The sequence below is a fragment of the Gambusia affinis genome, linkage group LG01, assembly GCF_019740435.1.
Source record: "Gambusia affinis linkage group LG01, SWU_Gaff_1.0, whole genome shotgun sequence".
Classification (NCBI taxonomy): Eukaryota; Metazoa; Chordata; class Actinopteri; order Cyprinodontiformes; family Poeciliidae; genus Gambusia; species Gambusia affinis.
In genome coordinates, this window is record NC_057868.1 from 21,724,068 (window position 1) to 21,743,106 (window position 19,039).

At 39.7% G+C, this 19,039-nt stretch overlaps 1 protein-coding gene across 1 annotated transcript in view; it reads left to right on the forward strand.

The window, feature by feature from the left end:
• The window catches only part of bsna (bassoon presynaptic cytomatrix protein a), a 148,476-nt gene that overhangs the window by 36,982 nt on the left and 92,455 nt on the right, over window positions 1-19,039 (forward strand). The window contains exon 3 of the mRNA XM_044130082.1: window positions 13,984-15,465. Within this exon, the coding sequence (XP_043986017.1) occupies window positions 13,984-15,465 (1,482 nt within the window). The remainder of the gene's footprint in view (window positions 1-13,983; window positions 15,466-19,039) is intronic.

A 19,039-nucleotide genomic window follows, 5' to 3' on the forward strand; every position in this document is an offset into this window, starting at 1 on the left:
TGCACATTTTGAAAAAACTTTTATGCTCTAAGCTGATTTTTACACTCGCATGTAAAAATGCTCTGGAAAAGAGGAGAGAGAAATACATTTGCTGAATAAGTTGTGATGTAACAAAGTCTCCCCTCCACTTGTGGTTTTGTGCCTTACCAAAGGAAAAATTTCTCCATCTTGTTTTCGCACCACCAATTGTAGCGTCAACATGTGACACAGTCCTGTTGATTCGCTTCATTTTCTTTGGAGACATTTTAAGACTTTGCTCAAAATTTGATTCACAACTGGAAAATGGTTCAAGATAGGTCAGCGGACTTTTCATAATCTGAATTTACTGCTGTGTTGTGAAGGTCATGGATTAAAAAACAGGCAGTCTTTCCTGTGTCATCTAGCTTACATTATCCAGATGTTAAGCAGGCTAACGTCCTTCTTGGATTTTTATTTTTTGTTTCAAAACTCTGATGTTGGATAAATGATAAACGTTTATAATATTCTGTCAGAAATAAATGCAACTTCTAATAACAAATCAACGTGCCTATCGAGTTATCAGAATCTAAAAGATGAGAACATTATCATCAATATTCTGATAAAACTTTATCTTGATTCAGATACATAAAAGACGTCGGCACAGCAAACAGAGAACAACACTTTATCATCAACAATGAATCCAAACCCAATGAGTTGCCAGGCAGCTCTCGTTTTTCAATCCATTCCATTCTTGTTGATGCATTTCTATACGTCTCTCTCTGCGTGACTTCCTTTACTGATGCAACCCATTGACATTTCTGTATTCAGAACTGATCCGAATGCTTCATGAGCCTCTGGCTGAGCTCAACGCTTCATCCGATGCTTCATGCTGGGGATTTTCAGTTTCACTTTAATCTGCTATCGATCGTAGAGAGAAGAGTCTTGGACACAAGCCTTTAATCATAGGTTGTGAATTAGCACACAGACACACATGCTGGCTATAACTGTGAGGACCATCACTGTGATGCATCGCCACTCACTGACCCTCATCTTAACCCTTCCTGACCAGGCACTTGTGGACAAAGTCCCTTGCGTCGATTTCACAAGATCACATGGGATCGGGGCCGAAGTGCTGAGGCAGATTTCTTTTCATCAAGAAACATGCATTATAGTGTGATGGCAGTCAATACAATCGACCAGTGAAGGTTATTCACAGAGGAGAATTAACGATGAACAGCAGAGGAAGTGTGTGTGTGAGTGTGTGCCGTGAACATACAGATGATAGTCGGGACGGGCAGAGATTGTGGCCCCACAATCTCTGCCCGTCGAAGGCATGATGAGAACGTGAGTAATGAAACCGGAACAGAGATTGATGCGTATTTGTGTGTCGTCCTCGAAACTGTTTGGTGTAGATGTTTTATGATTTTTTATTTTTTTTTCTCTCGTGGCCAGCAGCTCCGTGATGGGAAATCATGCAGAGGTAGGCTTGTATGCGTGTGAATGGGTTGATGTAATTCATTCATCAGGACAAAGCAGAGAATTAACTGTCACTTGCAGCAGCGCCATCAGGTCCAGGATGAGTGAGGACCTGTTCTCGTCTCCAGAGAACTTTTTACAGATGCGGCCGAAGAGTGTGCATTTATTTCTCGCTGAAAACTCAGCTAATTAAAAAATTCAGCAATCATGACAGATATTATAGTTAGTTCTTGTACATACTATTTAAAGACATTGATTTAAAAAAACAAAAAAAACAACTGATAGTTTCTATTCCTGAAAGTCCGGAAACCTTGAGACAGAAATCTGAAATCAAATGTTTGCTCTTGATTTTGATGCATGTTTAATACCAAAGTAATTTGAAAATGGGGCGCAAAAAAAAAAAAATGTTTGTTTCACATGAAAAAAATAGAGGTCTCCTTTTTAACGTTAATGAAGTTGGATTGCAGCTGCATAAAGGCTTTTTTTAAACTAATAACTAGCTCAGTGTAACAGGGGTCTCAAACTCCAGTACTCGAGGGCCGCAGTCCTGCAACTTTTAGATGTGCCTCTGCTGCTCCACACCTGAATAGAATAATTAAGACACTGGAGAACTGATCTACACAAGGTGGAGGTAATTAAGCCATTTCATTCCAGTGTTTTGTATCTGTGGCACATCTAAAAGCTGCAGGACTGCGGCCCTTGAGGACTGGAGTTTGAGACCCCTAGTGTATGATCTGTAATAAGGTCTCATTAAATTTTGTGTCTTTTGTTTGTCACATTGCGCTACTTCTGTCAGACAATCACCCCAATAATGATCTTTTTTAAATTAACTTCCTCAATTAGTCCCAACAGATCACTATAGAGCCAGAAATGCAAAGACAAATAAAGAGAAAACCGTAATATCTAAATTTCATTCGAAGTCTTTGTAAAATTCATCTTTACCCTGTCTACTGACATTCCAAGTAGGCACATGAAATATTCAGAATCGTGTTTTGTCTTCACTCCTACAGTGTGTGAAGACAACCTGTTGCTACTACTCCATTTTAAGATGCGAGTGCCTTAAGCGTGTTTGGCTACTGTGGTCAAGTTAAAAGGTTGAAGGAAGCAATATGCCGATACTCATCTTTACTAGAAGGTTCCCTTAAGTGTGTTAGTCGGTGTGTTTCCATTATTAGCTGCAGAACCTCAGAGCTTCATCATGGGAATACTTCCTGGAACAGCCGCTCGCTGCAAGGAATATTGATCGGGACATTCGTCTCCCGCCGGGATCGTAAGAGCTAGACAAAGTGTTCACTCATGTAGTCACTTTGCAGAACAGTCTTGACTCGGTGACGGACATAAGGAAAACTTTAACACAGTTAAAATGTTATAAACAAAAAATATTCTCCCGCTTTCATATTTCAGTCCTGGAGGTATTAATTGCAATGCTTCAGGTAACATTGCTGAAATTCAACATCTCTTAATATTTTCACTTTAAGTGAAATATTAAGAGCTGCTCAGTTCCATTAATCGAGAAGCTATCTGTAGCTTAGCACCGATAGCTCAATGTTACTCATTGAGCTATGTTTCCATGAGTAACAGAGCTCATTGAAATGCAGAAAAAAACTGAATACTGATCAGTCTTTATAATCAGGATTACTTTTATATCATAAATACTAAAATTGAAAATATGTTTTTTTGTTGGTTTTTTTTTAGCCTTTTTTGTATGACCAGTTTTGGTTTAACATTCTTAGTCTTTTTATTTCAGCGTTTTCTTTCTTTTCTTCTCATTTATTCGCCACACACCTTGTGGATTGACAGGTTGATTTAAAACTCAAAACGCTCTCATGCATAAGCTGCACAAGCGTATTTGCGTAGCGCAAACATGTTGACATTTGTGTGTTTATGTTTATCTCCTGTTTATGTGCTGCATCCATTACTGTGTGAAACCTCTTGCCTTTGGAACGAGCTACAGATATCAGATAACGTGAAAAGCACATGCAGCTTTTAATGGCTCAAATATGCCTCATTTACATTAGTAGGGCTAATGCAAACCCATTACAACTCATTACAAATTAATTCTGGTTCAGGTTTGGGGGAGAAAAAGAAGGCAAAATCTGACCATGTGTGTCTTTGAAAGGCTAGCTGTTGCTGTAACCATTTTTTTTTTAAATGAAGCAACAACAACAAAAGGAATCACTTACCATCACAGGCAGCTATGTGACTTTTTCCCTTGGTAGTGCGGTCTGTCACTGTGCTTTTTCAGTTGCCGTCACGCCTGGAAGGAGGTTAATGAGCGCCGACTCGGTTCCCCTTCCTCACAAACACACGCAGTATGAGAAAAACCCAATCACCCAAGAGTAAAATGAAAGAAATAATTTCCACGAATAAAGATGCTTATTTCACATTATGCCACTTTAATGTGTCACTTTTTTTTCTTCCCCACTTTATGCAAGAGAAAGTAAGGGATCAGCAAGAAACAACAGCGTCAGCAACTTTGATTGAGCTCTTGCGGTGCCAAAAGAAACATTTTCAGTGACATCGATGCAAGCCACAAACTTCTTCTCTAAATTCAAGGTGATTAAACAAAAGAAGCCATCGCTGTTGCGTGATTTCAAGGTGGTTTGGATTTTAGGAAACAAAATAAAAAAATCTCCGTAAAATCTGCTGAGCCGCCCTCGGATGAGGCGTTTCCATCCATATGAATCACCGGCCAGCAGCAGTGTGGAGCTGTGACAAGTTGCAGTGGGCAGCATTCAGGTCACGCCGTGCAGAGCTGCAGGACGGTCAAGAAACAAATAAAAACTTCACTTGTGACATAATTTTTATTTTGAATTTTTTTAAAGCAACCGTGTAATTAAGCTGTATTTTAGGCATTATGAATCACTCAAGTTTTCTCTGTGAAACATCTTTAGCATCTGTTCCACACTTATAGCGTTTGGAAATCTGCGGCATGAATATTTTGTGCTGACAGTCGAGTGTGATTTTTTATTTTTATTTTTTTGTCTCTCCCCATCGCGTTTGCGTTGGCAGCCATGTCACACATTGTGTGCGACAGGAACAGGAAGTTGCTGATCCCGTTGTCAGGGCGCTCAACGCCAGGCTTCTTTGTTGTTGTGTTTTGGGGGGGTTTTTCGTCTATTTCAGACAATATGATGATTTGTTTTCAAAGGTTAACGCATCTTTGCGCTTCTCCCAGCTTTATTGTGAATCTTTGTGTGAGTGACATAAGATATTAAAAAGAAAGGTGGCGGAATGACTTGCAGAATAAGGTGCCTCTTGTCGTCCTATTTGCTATAGCCTACTTATAATTATGACTCTGCAAATACAGTTTTGCCTCTAATATAACATACCAGATGCTGTTAGCTAGTTTCATCATGATAAAGTTTGCAGGGATAAACAGGAGACGTGGAAATGTGTAATGCTGAGAGAGCAAAAGGAAGGAAGATCCCACCTTCATCTCTTTTCCTATTTTGGTGCCTCCAGGCTTCTTAATAACAAATTAAAGTCACAATAAACTCCACTTTGAGGAACTTCCACTCGCCTCCTGCACTCATCGGGAGAGCTGCATGAATCGTGAATTCAACTATTTCTGACGGCTCTCGCTGATGGCGTACACTTGCATCTAATTAATTGTTTTGCGCTCCAGTCTTCTAATCTGTAAAGCAGTCAATTTGCCACTGCAGTGAATCAAGCAATTGGCAGCTAATTAAATCTTTTAATTTTGCCTTCCCAGCCTGGTTTATTTTCCCAGAGTCGCCTTTAGCTCAAATAATTGCGCCATGATTTGCTTCCAGCGCTAACTTTTTCAGGACTAGGTTTCGGAAAATTATGGAAATTTTTCCACTGTGATGGAGAAGTTTCAGGTTGAAGATGGGTCAGTTCAGTCACCAGATGATTTCTTGTCAGTGCATGTCTAAATAAAAAATCAAAGTAGAGATTTTGTCTTGATTCCTTTTCCCTGCCATAAGTTTCATGTTTGCTTTGGGAGCTTTGGACATTGATTGGCCTTTTAATTAAAGGGACACAGTGGTGGGAGAGTTGATAATGTAATTTAGCATTTCAAATTATGCTTGAGTGCTGCTTCACCTATACTCTATGTCACCTATAATTAAGCATTGGCAGTCCCATTATGCGCAGCATAAATAAACATTGTCAGGAGAAAGGTCGAGCTTGTAACGTCATCACATTCATCCAACAATAAGACTTCGCTAATGGAGTACTTGACTGAGAGGCAGAAAAAATAAACTTGTACTGACGGTAGAAAATGATCCGATTGTAGGCGAGCTGTGATGCAGTGGATTCATTATTATATTTTTCACAAACATTGACAACATGAGGAGAAAAGGACCAACTACATAGTTTCAATTCACAGAGAAATGAGAGATGTGAAATGAGGGATTATCATTCATTGTCTGTTCTACTAGTTATGTGGGTGAAATGTGGTAACTTTCTAATATTTTTTGACAAACTGCAGCTTTGGTTGATCATATGTTATCTCTGCTACTCTGTCTATTTTGATGTAGTATTTTTGTAAATATTATTTATCCTGACCTGGACATTAGCAGCATGTTTTCTCATACATCACGCATGTGCTGTAGTCAAAACCTGTGAGGAATTTGATATTTAATCACAAACAGTGCAAAAGATAAACCTATAATATCAGAAATGCACCAGTAACAGAGCAAATCTTTAATAGGTGTTTTATTTAGGGAATCTTTATGTATCATTATTTTGTGTTTATCTTTTAACTTTTCCCAGTAAAATGATGTTAGAAATATTAGAATCATGGTTTTGTTTTCACCTGGCAGGGCTTTTACTGACTGGACTTTTTCCTGAATGGATTGGATCTCTCAGTGGTTTTATTCATGGATCTCTCAGTGGTTTTATTCATGGATCTCTCAGTGGTTTTATTCATGGATCTCTCAGTGGTTTTATTCATGGATCTCTCAGTGGTTTTATTCATGGATCTCTCAGTGGTTTTATTCATGGATCTCTCAGTGGTTTTATTCATGGATCTCTCAGTGGTTTTATTCATGGATCTCTCAGTGGTTTTATTCATGGATCTCTCAGTGGTTTTATTCATGGATCTCTCAGTGGTTTTATTCATGGATCTCTCAGTGGTTTTATTCAGACTTGATTAAACACTGCAAAAACAGAAAATCTTACTACGTAAATCTGGTCCAGTTTCTAGACCACTTGAAATAGGACAAAGCTGTCTTACAAGTAACTTTGTAGCAAGAAATAGGAGCTTGTTCTAAGTCAATAATTCCTTAATATTGATGAAGAAGTAAGTAGTAAGTTAGTTTTGTCTTATTTCAAGGATACTAAGATATTTGCACTAGAATCTGGACCAGAAGTACTTGGTAAGATTTTGTGTTTTTTGCAGTGAAGGATGTTGTAACAATACTTGCACTTTAAATAAGCAACACTATTGATCATTATTGATTATTATAATGAGCAACTTGTTTTTTTGTTGTTTTTTTTTTACCAAGTTGCTCTGATAGTATTTCCTAATTGTTTCCAACACCTCACTCCGTTCATCAAATGTATTTCTAGGTTTTAACATCATCTTTTTGGTTTTAAAAAAACAAGTCAGACCTACTCCAACATTTTCAGCGTGTGCAGTTGCGTTGTCCTGTGGCGCTGACACTGACGGAGCGCCTGGAGCTGACCTTCAGGTTAATGAATGTTAGAAGAGGAGCTCAGACCTGATAATCTAGCAGGAGACTGAATTGAGAGGCACAAGCCTCTCAATGTGGCAGCAAACAGAGACGTGATTGAGGAAAGACGGCTGTGTGTCTGAGGAGAGCTGAGCTTCTTACAGTAAGCTGGAGACGAGAGGCTAGAATCACACTCCGTGTTTGGAAATGTTTGCAAGCTCTAACGAGGTCACGTCACACTTATTCTATTTGTGCATTATCCAGAAAGTTTTGATAGAACGGAAAAGCAGGATGACATGTTGTGGGTATGCAGTGCTCTTTCTGCAAGTGTTGGCACCCTGGTAGAAGTCGACGCTCAAAGTGAAAAACACGACCTTTAAAAAGAAGCCTGAGTTACACGTTCCTAAAAAAAAAACCATCTTGATGATGTTTGGAAAACTATTCTGGGGATTGATGACACAAAATGGAAAATTTCTGGAGCAAAATTAAAATGTTGGTGGTATGATGATGGCCCAGGGTTGCTTTACTGCTTCATGACCCGAATGATTTGCTGAAGAATTTACACAGCAAAAAAAACAAAAAAAAAAAACACTTAATGAAGCTGAAATAAAGAATATGTCAGAATTCCTCCAGAATGATAAATAAGTAGCTTCACCTGTTACTGCAAACTTGTCATGACGCATTTGGTTGGGATAGCTTTTACTTTATTTCCTCAATTAGATAAAGTCATCATTTTAAAACCGCTTTTTGAACTTTTTACAAGCTGATTTTAAAATGTAACTGATCTGAAACATCAGAGCAAAAACCACTGGGTTGGATTGTATTATGCAAACCGGCCACTGCATGTTTACCTGAAAAGTAATTATAGTTTTTCCTTAAAAGTTGTAATGTTTGGATCTTAAAGAATTCTTCTACACAATGAATCTTTCATAGGCATGTAATTTTAGTCCAGAATAAAATGCTGAATTTCATTAAATTCAGCAACGCTTATTACGTGTTAATACTCTACATGCAATTATTTTGAGTGTATAATTTATCTTCTCTTGCAGTAAAACGTTTAAATTACGATTAACCTTTAATACGACTTCATCACAGCTTGTTCTCCTTCGCATTCGAAATTCCTGCTAAAATCAGCAGAATTATCTGTCTTTGAAAAGATATCTGCAAGAGTTTCAGCTTACATAATGCGAACGGGGCTGAAAACTCCCAACAGCTTCCTGCCTCGCCACACGCAAACGGACCTGAAACATAATCCAGACTCGTACATGTTCATCTCAGTAACCGAAACGAATCCTGCAATACTTAACAACTCTATTTTGTTGTGAGAACCTTGATTGTCTCAATCAAAACAGTGATTCTTTTTGTTGCTTTTTATTTTTTAGAAATGGCTCAGAACTCTTTAGTAGGCCTGAATCTTTTAGAAAATCCCCATTGCTTATAGACAAAGTTAATCTGCTTTCATGTTTATTATACTGTAGTCAGATGCAGCCAGAAGGGCGTAACTAACTAATTAATAAAAAGAAATCACGCCACCTGCTGCTGTCTCTGGACCAGCGATGCACCTGCTTGTCGTTCGGCCGAGCAGCTGTCAGTCAGGATGCGACTACAAACAGACAGCCCAGAGATCCCTGCAGGCTCGGTTCAAGTACACCCCAGTGGGGCGATGAGTGAGTGCTTTCTGAACCGGACCGACCACTCAGTGTTGGCTCTGATTGATGGTCCGTGTCATCTGAAACCTGCAGCCGACTGCTATATGCGCTCTGACAAGTTATTTGTTGTTCATTTATTTGATTAAAGTGTTTGAAAAAAAAATCTGACACGGGAGCCACACAATTGAATTACTTCGCTCAGGAAGTGAACTTGCAGGGCAGCAGAGAACAGGAGCAACATTGAGTGTTGGGCCAGAACCTTTCAAAGATGCAGAAATGTCAGCTGACTTGAGTAACCGACTTCAGGAGATTCTTAAATAAACGGCGATGAAAAGCCCGATTTTTTCTCACATTGTAGGAACTTAAAAAAAACCCAAAAAACATTCTGACACTTTATCTGTGGAAGTGATTTATACAAATGGCTTAAAGCTCAGAAATGTCCTTGTGTCTTTGTACCGTTTGAGCTTACTGTAAATTTAATTTAATTAAATTTTGTGTGTGTGGGCTTCTTTTCTGTGACTGACTCAGTATTCTAGTTAAAGTTATGAATCAAATCAAAACCTGGCTTCTAAAATTCAGGAAATTTTCTAAGTTGGAAACTAAGGATGGGAGTTACTGGGAATAAACATGAAATGTTGATATTAAAGGTTTACCTTCAACATATAATGCTCACATGCCTCTATATAGTATTAGAAACTTAAACCTGCCACAGGATATTAATCTGGGGGGTTTTGGAAATATTTAATTCTTTCTGCAACTCCAGTGTAGCTCAGCACGTCTCCTCTATACGTATGTAGAAATGAAAGATATTTCTGCAGCTTTCCGTATTATTAATCTCAGTCACTATGGATAATTTTCAACCACTTAACTTTGGTACAATGGATGAAAATTGACAAACCCGTCATCATTAAACCATAAAAAAATCAAAATGCAAAGTCAGCTGGAGAAAAGGACACTTTTCACACATTTCAGTGAATCAACTTTTAAGCCCTGCAGAGCTGGCAGTGGGATTTCTTCTTAACCTTTAATGGGGATTCTCCATAATCCAGGTGGCAGCGATCATTCAAGTGGGATTGGAAGCAGACTGGACTGTTTACTCTGGGAACTGAACGCGTTTTGTCTCCCTTCTAGGCTTTTATTTGACTTGAGGCATTTAACTTTATAGAAACGCTTGTGCCACTGATTCTCAAAGGAATACCTCAGGACTTTAAGGTCTTTGACAGTATTTCCCTCACTTCTTCAAGTGTCGGTAGACCTTATTTTCCTTGACAGGTCATGAACAGACATCCTGCAGAATGTAATAACAAGCTGCGAGGTCATTTGGTTACTTGGAGCGCTCCAGGTCAATTCACGCCATCGCCAACTTGCACCTAAATAGTGACACTTTTCTCCTCTTCTTTTGTTTCATGCCTGAAAAAAAAACCATACTTTTATTCAAGTTCTTAAACCATTTTATATAAGTTTACTTTTCTGCATAGTTACAGTGCTGTAAAGCATGTAGCCTCTAACAGATTTCTTCTATAACCCTAGTACATGCAAAATGGATTTTATAAATAATAATTACATGTATTGGGGGGGAACAACTATCTGAACCAACATGGAGATATGTGAAGTACGCAACAATTAACATCAGTTGTTTGTGATAACTGACAATGGACCTTACCAAGCTCCGCCCACAACCGACCCACGTGACCGCAAGTCTCACAAGCAAAGCCTCGTAGCGCATTATTTCTATGTAAACATGACTCCATTAGTGCATCATTTCTACCGGATTTTCACAATATATCAGCTACTACAATGGACAGAGGAAATAACAAGTTCATGTCATCATCTGGGAGGAGGTTACTGGTTTTTCAGTCACAAGCTGGTTGCAAACCTGAGGCCAGCAGGTGTCAGTCAGTTATGGTAGATCTGAAATTTGGTTTGATGACCTCAATATGAGAAGCTACAGACTGATAAGAGGAACCAAAGAGCTCTGTTAAGGTAAAGAAGCCATTTGTTTGTTAAAATTTTATGAAATCTATTTGTTCTATTTGATGTTTGTTATGAATAACGTAAAGTCACAAACGAACAGGGTAATTAGTCCAACCTTTAGAAACTACAGCGGCTGTAATGAGCCACAGCAAAGGTAAACAAAGGTAAAATAACCCGAACAGGTGATCAACTCAAAACCATTCGTACCTTTTTAGTCTGTCTCTCTTTGTAGTTTAAGCACACTTGTTACCGTATCAACCGCCTGCGCCCCGCAAGACGAGCAAAGATTACGTTAAAAACATAACATCCAGTCCGTTACGATATCAAGTTTCCAGGCTTGATATTTATTTCTGGATTATTAATCAGCGCTTCCCTGAACACAGCGTTGTTGATTGACTAGCTGTACTTTGTGCTAGAGTGGCTAACACGAGTAACAGTTTAGTCCAAAGCCTTTTCTGCTAAAATAAAATCTTTAGTGTGTGTCAGATACAGTACACATTGCATATTGATCGGTTTAGCTAACGTAAGACTGTGTAGCAGACAGGCTTCAAGGTGTAGAAGTTGTATCAGAACTGCTATTATGCTGTACTTAGCTAACGGGAAGCTCGTGTTTCTGAGACTGCCACCCACGTGAACACGTAGAATGGGCATCAGCCAATGAAAAGCGGCCCCTCTGGTAAGGTCCATAAGTATCCAGGTCAGTTTGCCCATTTGCCAATTTGTATTTGCTTTTCATACTTATTCATGCTGCTGATGAATTTTCACTGACTCATCTTAGCAGAACTGCTTTAACTCAGCCACAGGTTTAGGTCTCAGCACAGCACCTCGGTGTGCTTTAACTCCAGACTTGGACTAGGCTCCTCTGAAAGGTTTTCAACCCATTCGGAGATGGATTTGCTGATTTGATTTGGTGGTGACTGTCAGAGAAAGACCAAAACAACTCAAGACATTTCTCATGTTTCATCCTATCAGACTGGCTCTAGTAAAGAACTTTCTGCATTATAGAGGTGAGGTAGTATTCAGGACTGGATTGGATTGACTATGTTTGGACCTCAGTAGCTTTTTTCTTCAAAACAATTTGTCATCTGAAATCTGCTTTTTACTCGTAATGTCGTCTTAGGTTGGTGTGGCTTTGAATATTTACATGACAAAAAAATTTACAGCAGAAAAAAAAATATGTACAATGAGAAATGGTCAAAGAACAGTATAATTTAACTAAACATATTTTTTTCTGGAAAACTCTCCTGTAACATATAATTAAATTGAATTGTGCATTGTTTCTAGGTTTTGTCATTCCCACATGTTGATTGTTTGGATATATGACACATTTTGACTGTTGATCAAATCAAAACAATTCTGATCAGTCTCATGGTTATACATATTACGTATTAGACTCAGAGACATAATGAACCCCATTTGAATCCATTGTTTTTAAGCAGGAAAACATGTAAAAATGTCCAAGTCAGAGACTCCCTGGGATCATTTCAGTGATATCGACGCTAATGACCCATTTCCATTTTTCCACCTGTTACAAAGAGCAATCGGATATGTAGCAAATCACACCAGCTTTATCCACATTAGCAAAAGTGGGTATTCTGCACCACTGTGCAGTTGATTAAGCCTAATGCGTTGAGAAGTGAGGAGTTGCTTGGATTTAAAAAACTGCTGACTCTTTTTTTCTCTGCTGTTTGCTCTCTCCATCTCCATCCCTCTTCCCATCACTCAGTATTTCCCTCACTTCTTCAAGTGTCTCTTGTGATGAGGTTTATAAAGCAGAAGGGAAGAGAGGGACTCATTAAAATCCCCCACCCACCCCCTTTTTCTTTAGTGTTTTTTTTCCTCACTTTCTACTTGTCTCCATTCCCTTCTTGCCATCTTCACCAGATTAAATTATGGTGGAACGACACAGGAAGAGCCTCCATGGCAATGACTGCTTCCAAACCTCCTTCCACTGACGCCACTAAAGACGCTAAGACCTACATTTTCAACCTTGTTTGAGTCAGGCAGAAAATAAAATGCCTAAACAAGGAACGCAACGAGAAACAAGGATCTGAAGAAGGGAAGCAAACGAGGAGTTGATGGGGAAGGATTACAGGAGGGACAGCTACAGAGAGAATATGTTAAACAGGAAAGCGGGATGTCGGGCTGTAGCAACGGTTGTAGCCGCTGAGTTTACAGAAAATGGGATCAGTGATGCTTTCAAGGCAGGAATGCCATGCAGCAAAGCAGGCTGGGAGAGCACAGTGACTGATGGAAGCATTTTCCTTCAGAAGTAATCAGCTTGTCTTCTGTAGCCCCATGCCAAGAATGACAATTTGTGCACGTCTGGGTGCTCATTTTGGGGGTGGGTTATTAGATGGCAGGCGGGGTAATACAGTCCATTTCCGCAGTGCACTATGGGAAAAAAAAGGGGATGGGAGCCAGACACGAAACGTGCAGAGATTTACTAGCTTTGCAGAGGAGCTAAAATAGCAGTATTCGGGGCAGTTGTGTTGCAGTGGATGCGTAGCTTCAACAGGACAGATCGAGGACACGAGCAGGTTGATGCTGTGGAGTCGGGAGCCGGGTAATTTCCTAAACTGGGATGAATTAGACGGGGCAAGGTCCGGACACAGGGAATCGTCAGTTCTCATCTGAAGAAAGAAAGGTAAGAAAGGGAAGAGGACGAGAAGACAAAGGGTGACGCTATCATGGTGTTCACTGAGAGCCGTTGTGTATTCATAAAATTTGACTTTGGGTGTCTCTTTATGCATCTGTATGTGTGTCATTCTGGTTCTGGGTGTGGATACCTATGTGTAAGTACAGGTGTAAATGAAGAGTTGTAGCTTCACCTCAGCAAGATTTTTATCCTTGCTGTTGATTTGTGTTTGCTTAATCTCCTTCAGCCTGTTTTTAAGGTTGATTTCTGAAAATTCGTCTCTATGTTTGTCAATGCACAGAAAGAGTAACTCCAATCTTTTTGTTGCTTTCAAGTGTATTCTTTCTCCATCACCTAAAGTTTAGATGTACGGACAAAATGATAAGACACATCCTGCTTAAGTCAGCAAGAGCATTTAAGGTGCAGAAATCAATGACAATCAACTTGAATAGGGAATAACAATAAATCATGGAAGTGGTTTCCATACTTCAGCTGCAGAAATAAATCTTCAGCTGGACTCACTTACAGTTTTTCTAACCCTGAGCTGCATGTGCTGTGTGTCTATCGAAAAGATCGAAAACCAAGGTGAAAATTGGGGATTTTATAGGTTTGTGTAACATTTTACCGTTTTGTCTTCTTGCTGCAGGTCCAGGAATGGCTATGTCTGAATTGTCAGATGCAGCGAGCTCTTGGCATTGATATGACCACACCTCGCTCAAAGAGCCAACAGCAAATTCACTCTCCTTCCCACCAAGCCAAGCCCATCGTCCAGCCACAGCAGCCCGTTCCACAGCCAACACAGCCGGCTGCTGCTGGACAGCCCAAACCTCTGGCACAGAGTCAGTCGACTCAACAGCAACAACAACCTCATTCCCAGCCTTATGGCCAAACTAATCCCTACTCCCAGTCTCAGCCATATTCCCAGTCCCAGCCTTATTCCCAGGCTCAACCGTATTCCCAGTCCCAGCCGTACTCCCAGTCCCAGACATATTCCCAATCCCAGCCATATTCCCAGGCTCAACCGTATTCCCAGTCCCAGCCATATTCTCAGTCCCAACAGTATCCCCAGTCCCAGCCTCAGTCTTACCCTCCATCACAACCGGGACCCCAGACGCAGCCTCAGACACATCCAGGCCTTGGTGGCCCCCAGTCTAAGACAACACCCTCTCAGCAAGGCCTGAGGTCTGACCTGTACTCCCAGAGAGGTGTTGGAGCTCAAGGAGGGGCTGGAGGTCCAACAGGTGGCCCTGGACAACAAGGAAGTCCTCGAATTCCCCACCCAGGTGCTGTACCTCTGCCTGGGTTGACTAAGGCACCCTCCCAGCCAGATTTGGGTCGAGGTTCTCCAATGCATCAACCTATGACACGTCACCAAGACCAGACTAGAAGCGCTGGATCTTCCCCAGCTCACCGACCTCAGAGTCAGGCCCCTGCCCAGGATGGTCTGACCAAACTGTTTGGCTTTGGGGCATCGCTGCTCAATCAGGCTAGTACCCTGATCAACGTTGATCCTCTATCCACAGCCTCAACACAACCAAGCCCTGCGCGAGGTAAGGTGGTGTTCAGCAATGCAACTCCCAATAACAGACAACAAGGGACCAGCAGCACTAAGCCTTTCAGCATGGGGGGTCCTCAAGCTCCAAGCCAAATTGGAGGTCCACAGGCAACAAGTCAAGGGGGAGGTTTGAGTGGACCAAGCCAAATGGGAGGACCATATCCACCAACCCAGATGGGGGGACCTCAAGCACCAAGTCAAACGGGCGGTCCTCATGCCCCCGCTCCAAAAGGAGGCACCATTGGTGGACCTCAAGGGCCAACCCAAAAGCAACAGCAGCAGGCTGGACTCCAAAAACAACAAACGCCGCCACAGCAGCCACTTACTCAGCGTCAAAAAGAGCAGCAAGGACAGCAGATGCCTGCTCCCCAGCAGAAAGTGTTGCAGAAACAGGAACCGGTGTCAGCGCCCATGACTGCTCCAGAGGCCGAGAAGCCCAAGGTGAACTGTCCTCTCTGTAAAACAGAGCTGAACATCGGCAGCACCGACACACCCAACTACAACACCTGTACGCAATGTCAAAGCCAAGTGTGCAACCTGTGTGGCTTCAACCCAACACCGCATCTAGTAGAGGTAAGAAGAGACGCCCTTGTGCCTCCATCTCCTACACACTGATATACACTGAACTGTTTCTTATATTAAAGAGTAAAATCACAATGTACAAATCCCCAGTTAACTCTTCCCAGACAAATCAATATTGTTTGCAACATGCTACTCATTCTGCTGTTGGACTTGCAACAAGACCCAAACCACTTATCTGTCCTTTTGTTCTGATCTGTTCTATTGGTGCTGTATTGCTTATTGAAGTGCATTTCCCCTGATCTTTATTCTATTTTTTTTAGATTGCTGCTTTACATATTCATTCCTTCAGCCTCTATGTTAACTGTGAGTTTCTTGAATCTATTTAAGTTAAGCTCATTTCGGAAATGTGCAACATTGATTTTTCTTTTAATAGCTCCTACATTAACTAAATCAATTTATTTTAATCAAGAGATACATTTTCTTACTTATGTTTGATTAACATAAGGTTTTGTCCACACCAAAATGCTGACATTTTTTTTCTCCAAACATCACAAACAAATGCTTTGAGAAAATTGTACCAGTAGTTCCCCAAACTCATCAGAATCCACTTTTCAAGCTTTTAGCAAAAAACTTAAATAGTTTCACTACCAGACCAGTGAAGCACACATGGCTAGAAAGCAAATTTAGCAAGAAGGTTATTCCAAAAACAAAAAGAGTCTCAACAATCATTTCAGTCCATAAGTAACTGTCTTTATATCACTTCTACCGAAAAAGAAAATCAATGTGGAGTCCATCTCGTCTCAAATTTGGTCGGTGTAATTCTACCCAGTGCAGTCTTGTCCTGATCTCAGTGTTCCACCAATTAATCTGGACACGACACATGTGAGAAATGTCTTTTCTGTCTGATCCAGTCCAACAAATATGGTACGTTTTGTCACTTTGCTGAGAACGTTATGGTCCAGAAGCATATACCAAAAAATGCTTTTTGGTATATGATTTTTTTGTTCTGTATTTGTTTCATATTTACTTTTTGTGAACTTGCCCAGCATGCAGACGACCTCTGTTTGCAAAAACATGTTTCTCTACATGACATATTTAGTCAAATGTATGGATAAAGAACAAGTGTCATTTTTTTAGTTCTATTTTGTAGTTGTGTTGCATTCATATTGTCACAAACTTTCCTCATAGTGAGAGAGAATCAACATTAAGTTAGATTTTTTTTCTTGTTCAAAATAAACAATGACAAATCTTCAGAAAAGAATAGAGAAATGTCCAAACATCGGTGATAGACATGGCGTGAAGAAGGCAGTGAACATATTTTTAGTAAAGAAAGAATGAGCATTCCAAGAAAAGCATAGTCAGAAAACAGACGTCCTATCCACCCACACTTTCTTTGTTCCCTCCAAAGTGCTCCTGCTCATGGAACAATGAAAGGAGTATAAAGGTCCAGCGCTCCATCACCTCCCCTTTATTGATCCAAATGCAGTCTTGGAGTGGAAAGGAGAAGAGACAGCATTGGAAAATGAAAGACAGGAAGACGAATAGCGTATTAGGGTGTTGCCAGGGACAAAACTGAAGGGCTGATGAGAAATGGAAAAGAAGAATTGTCTGCTTAGGAAACAGGCTGAAACTGAATGCCAGGGTGGACGGAAAAAGAAAAATCTGTGAAAAATGTAAAGCACCGCAGATTTGTCAGTGGGTTAGTCTAGCAGACTAATTAAAACAACGTATATTTATTTTTGCCTTCAGGCCATGAAAGAAAGAAAGAAACTGCTAATATTTCTACAGAGTAAGATGCTGGAATTGCAGCTGGGCGGTGACATAATGGGTTAAATATAACCACCTTTGTAAGTGTGCAAAGGACACTAACATACACACATGCAAACATGAATAACAGTTCTAAGACTCAGAGCATGACTTAAAGGGATGATGAGTGTGTAAATGTGGGTCGAGATTGTGGCCTTGGTTCGTTGCAGCTGATTTTATGTAATAAGAAAAACACATACAGTATAATTATTACTCATCATTTAGTGTTGCACCCCTTAATAAGCCACAAAAGGTTAATCTTCTGGCCAAAGAGTGATATTCACTTTTAGGAAATCGTTAGGTATGAAAGCTGTGTTTTTGTGACTCCAGAATGCATTGTGTTTTCGGCTACATGAATTGCCATGGTTTCTCATTGTGTTAAAAAATGGTGCAATGGATTTTGAAACCCAACGTGAATGTTTGAATAAGACCGCAGAATGCATGCTGCAAACAGGAAGTGTCTTTTAATTTGAAATCCTAACCCCAGTTTACAACACGGAATGGTTTTAATAAAAAAAGCGAACATGTCATCATCACAGATATATATATATATATATATATATATATATAGATAGATATATTGATATATTGATTGTTACAGTAAAATGGAGCTTTAACAACACAACATTAACTCCACATTAAAATACAACATAATTTTGATAGAAGCTACTGATTCCCTGGCTGGCAACAGAATGAAAAAGTTTATTACAGTTAAAAAAAAATAATGTTGAACAAGATTAAATATAAGGATAAAGAATATATTATTATTTGATGCAAACTAATAATCAAAAAATCTTGGATTAGAATATTTATAAAAGATAAAGAAACATAAGAAGATATATGAGATGATAATAATAAAAAAAGTACCAATGCCAATCTAAAATCGGTGGAAAATGTTTTTGAACCATCTGAGTTTTGAACTTATTAAATGATTCAAATAATTGATCTTCTTTAGTTCCTAGTTAAGAGTTAAAAAAAAGAAACAACTAACCCATCTTGACTCTGAAGAAGAGAATAAGAAAATGAATATTTAATTAAAAGACTATAGATGGACATGCTGGTGTCTGATTCACAGTGTGTGAGTGTTTATATTTTAAAATGAATTCTGAACTCCGAAATGGCTTTACTGTCCACATTGAAAATGATTTGTTGTTGCAAAATCAAACACTAGTGTGGACAGTTCCTGAATTATATTGGATTTCAGTTCTCTTCCAGATTATCTAGTGAATAGAAATTAAAAATCTAACCAAATCTGGTTTTACAGTGGAGGCTGCATGATGTTAGCACTGTTAGCTAAACCACATTAGCTTACTTAGAGATGCCTTCAGGGGAGTGCATCAAGGGCATTTCTGTTGCTCTGTGATGGACTGGCAATCTGTCATGGGTACGCCCTACCTCCACTCCATCCTCTCCCCCAACACACACACACACCACAACCAACGTTGAAAGGATTAAGAGAGCAATGAAAAGCAGATTGATTGTTTTCCATGTTGCCATTAGAATGATTACAACTTGGTTGTGATGTAATTCCCAGCCAACCACGCCCAACTTCCAAGAGAGGTTGAAGGATTAAGATTAGGCATTGACAGGAGAATTTGTTCAAGAAATTTCTTGAACAAATTCTTTATTTGTTATTCTTTAATTTTAAAGTTGATTATTGAACATACAGGCTTTCTGCTTTGTCTACAGGATTCCTTTCCTCTTGCTTTCAAGATCCATTAAATTTGGATTTGTCGTTTTTAGCAAACAGACAAACATGAAAATACAGAATAATTATTACTGACTTTCTCTGTGACTGTTGAAGACACTCGCAACAAAA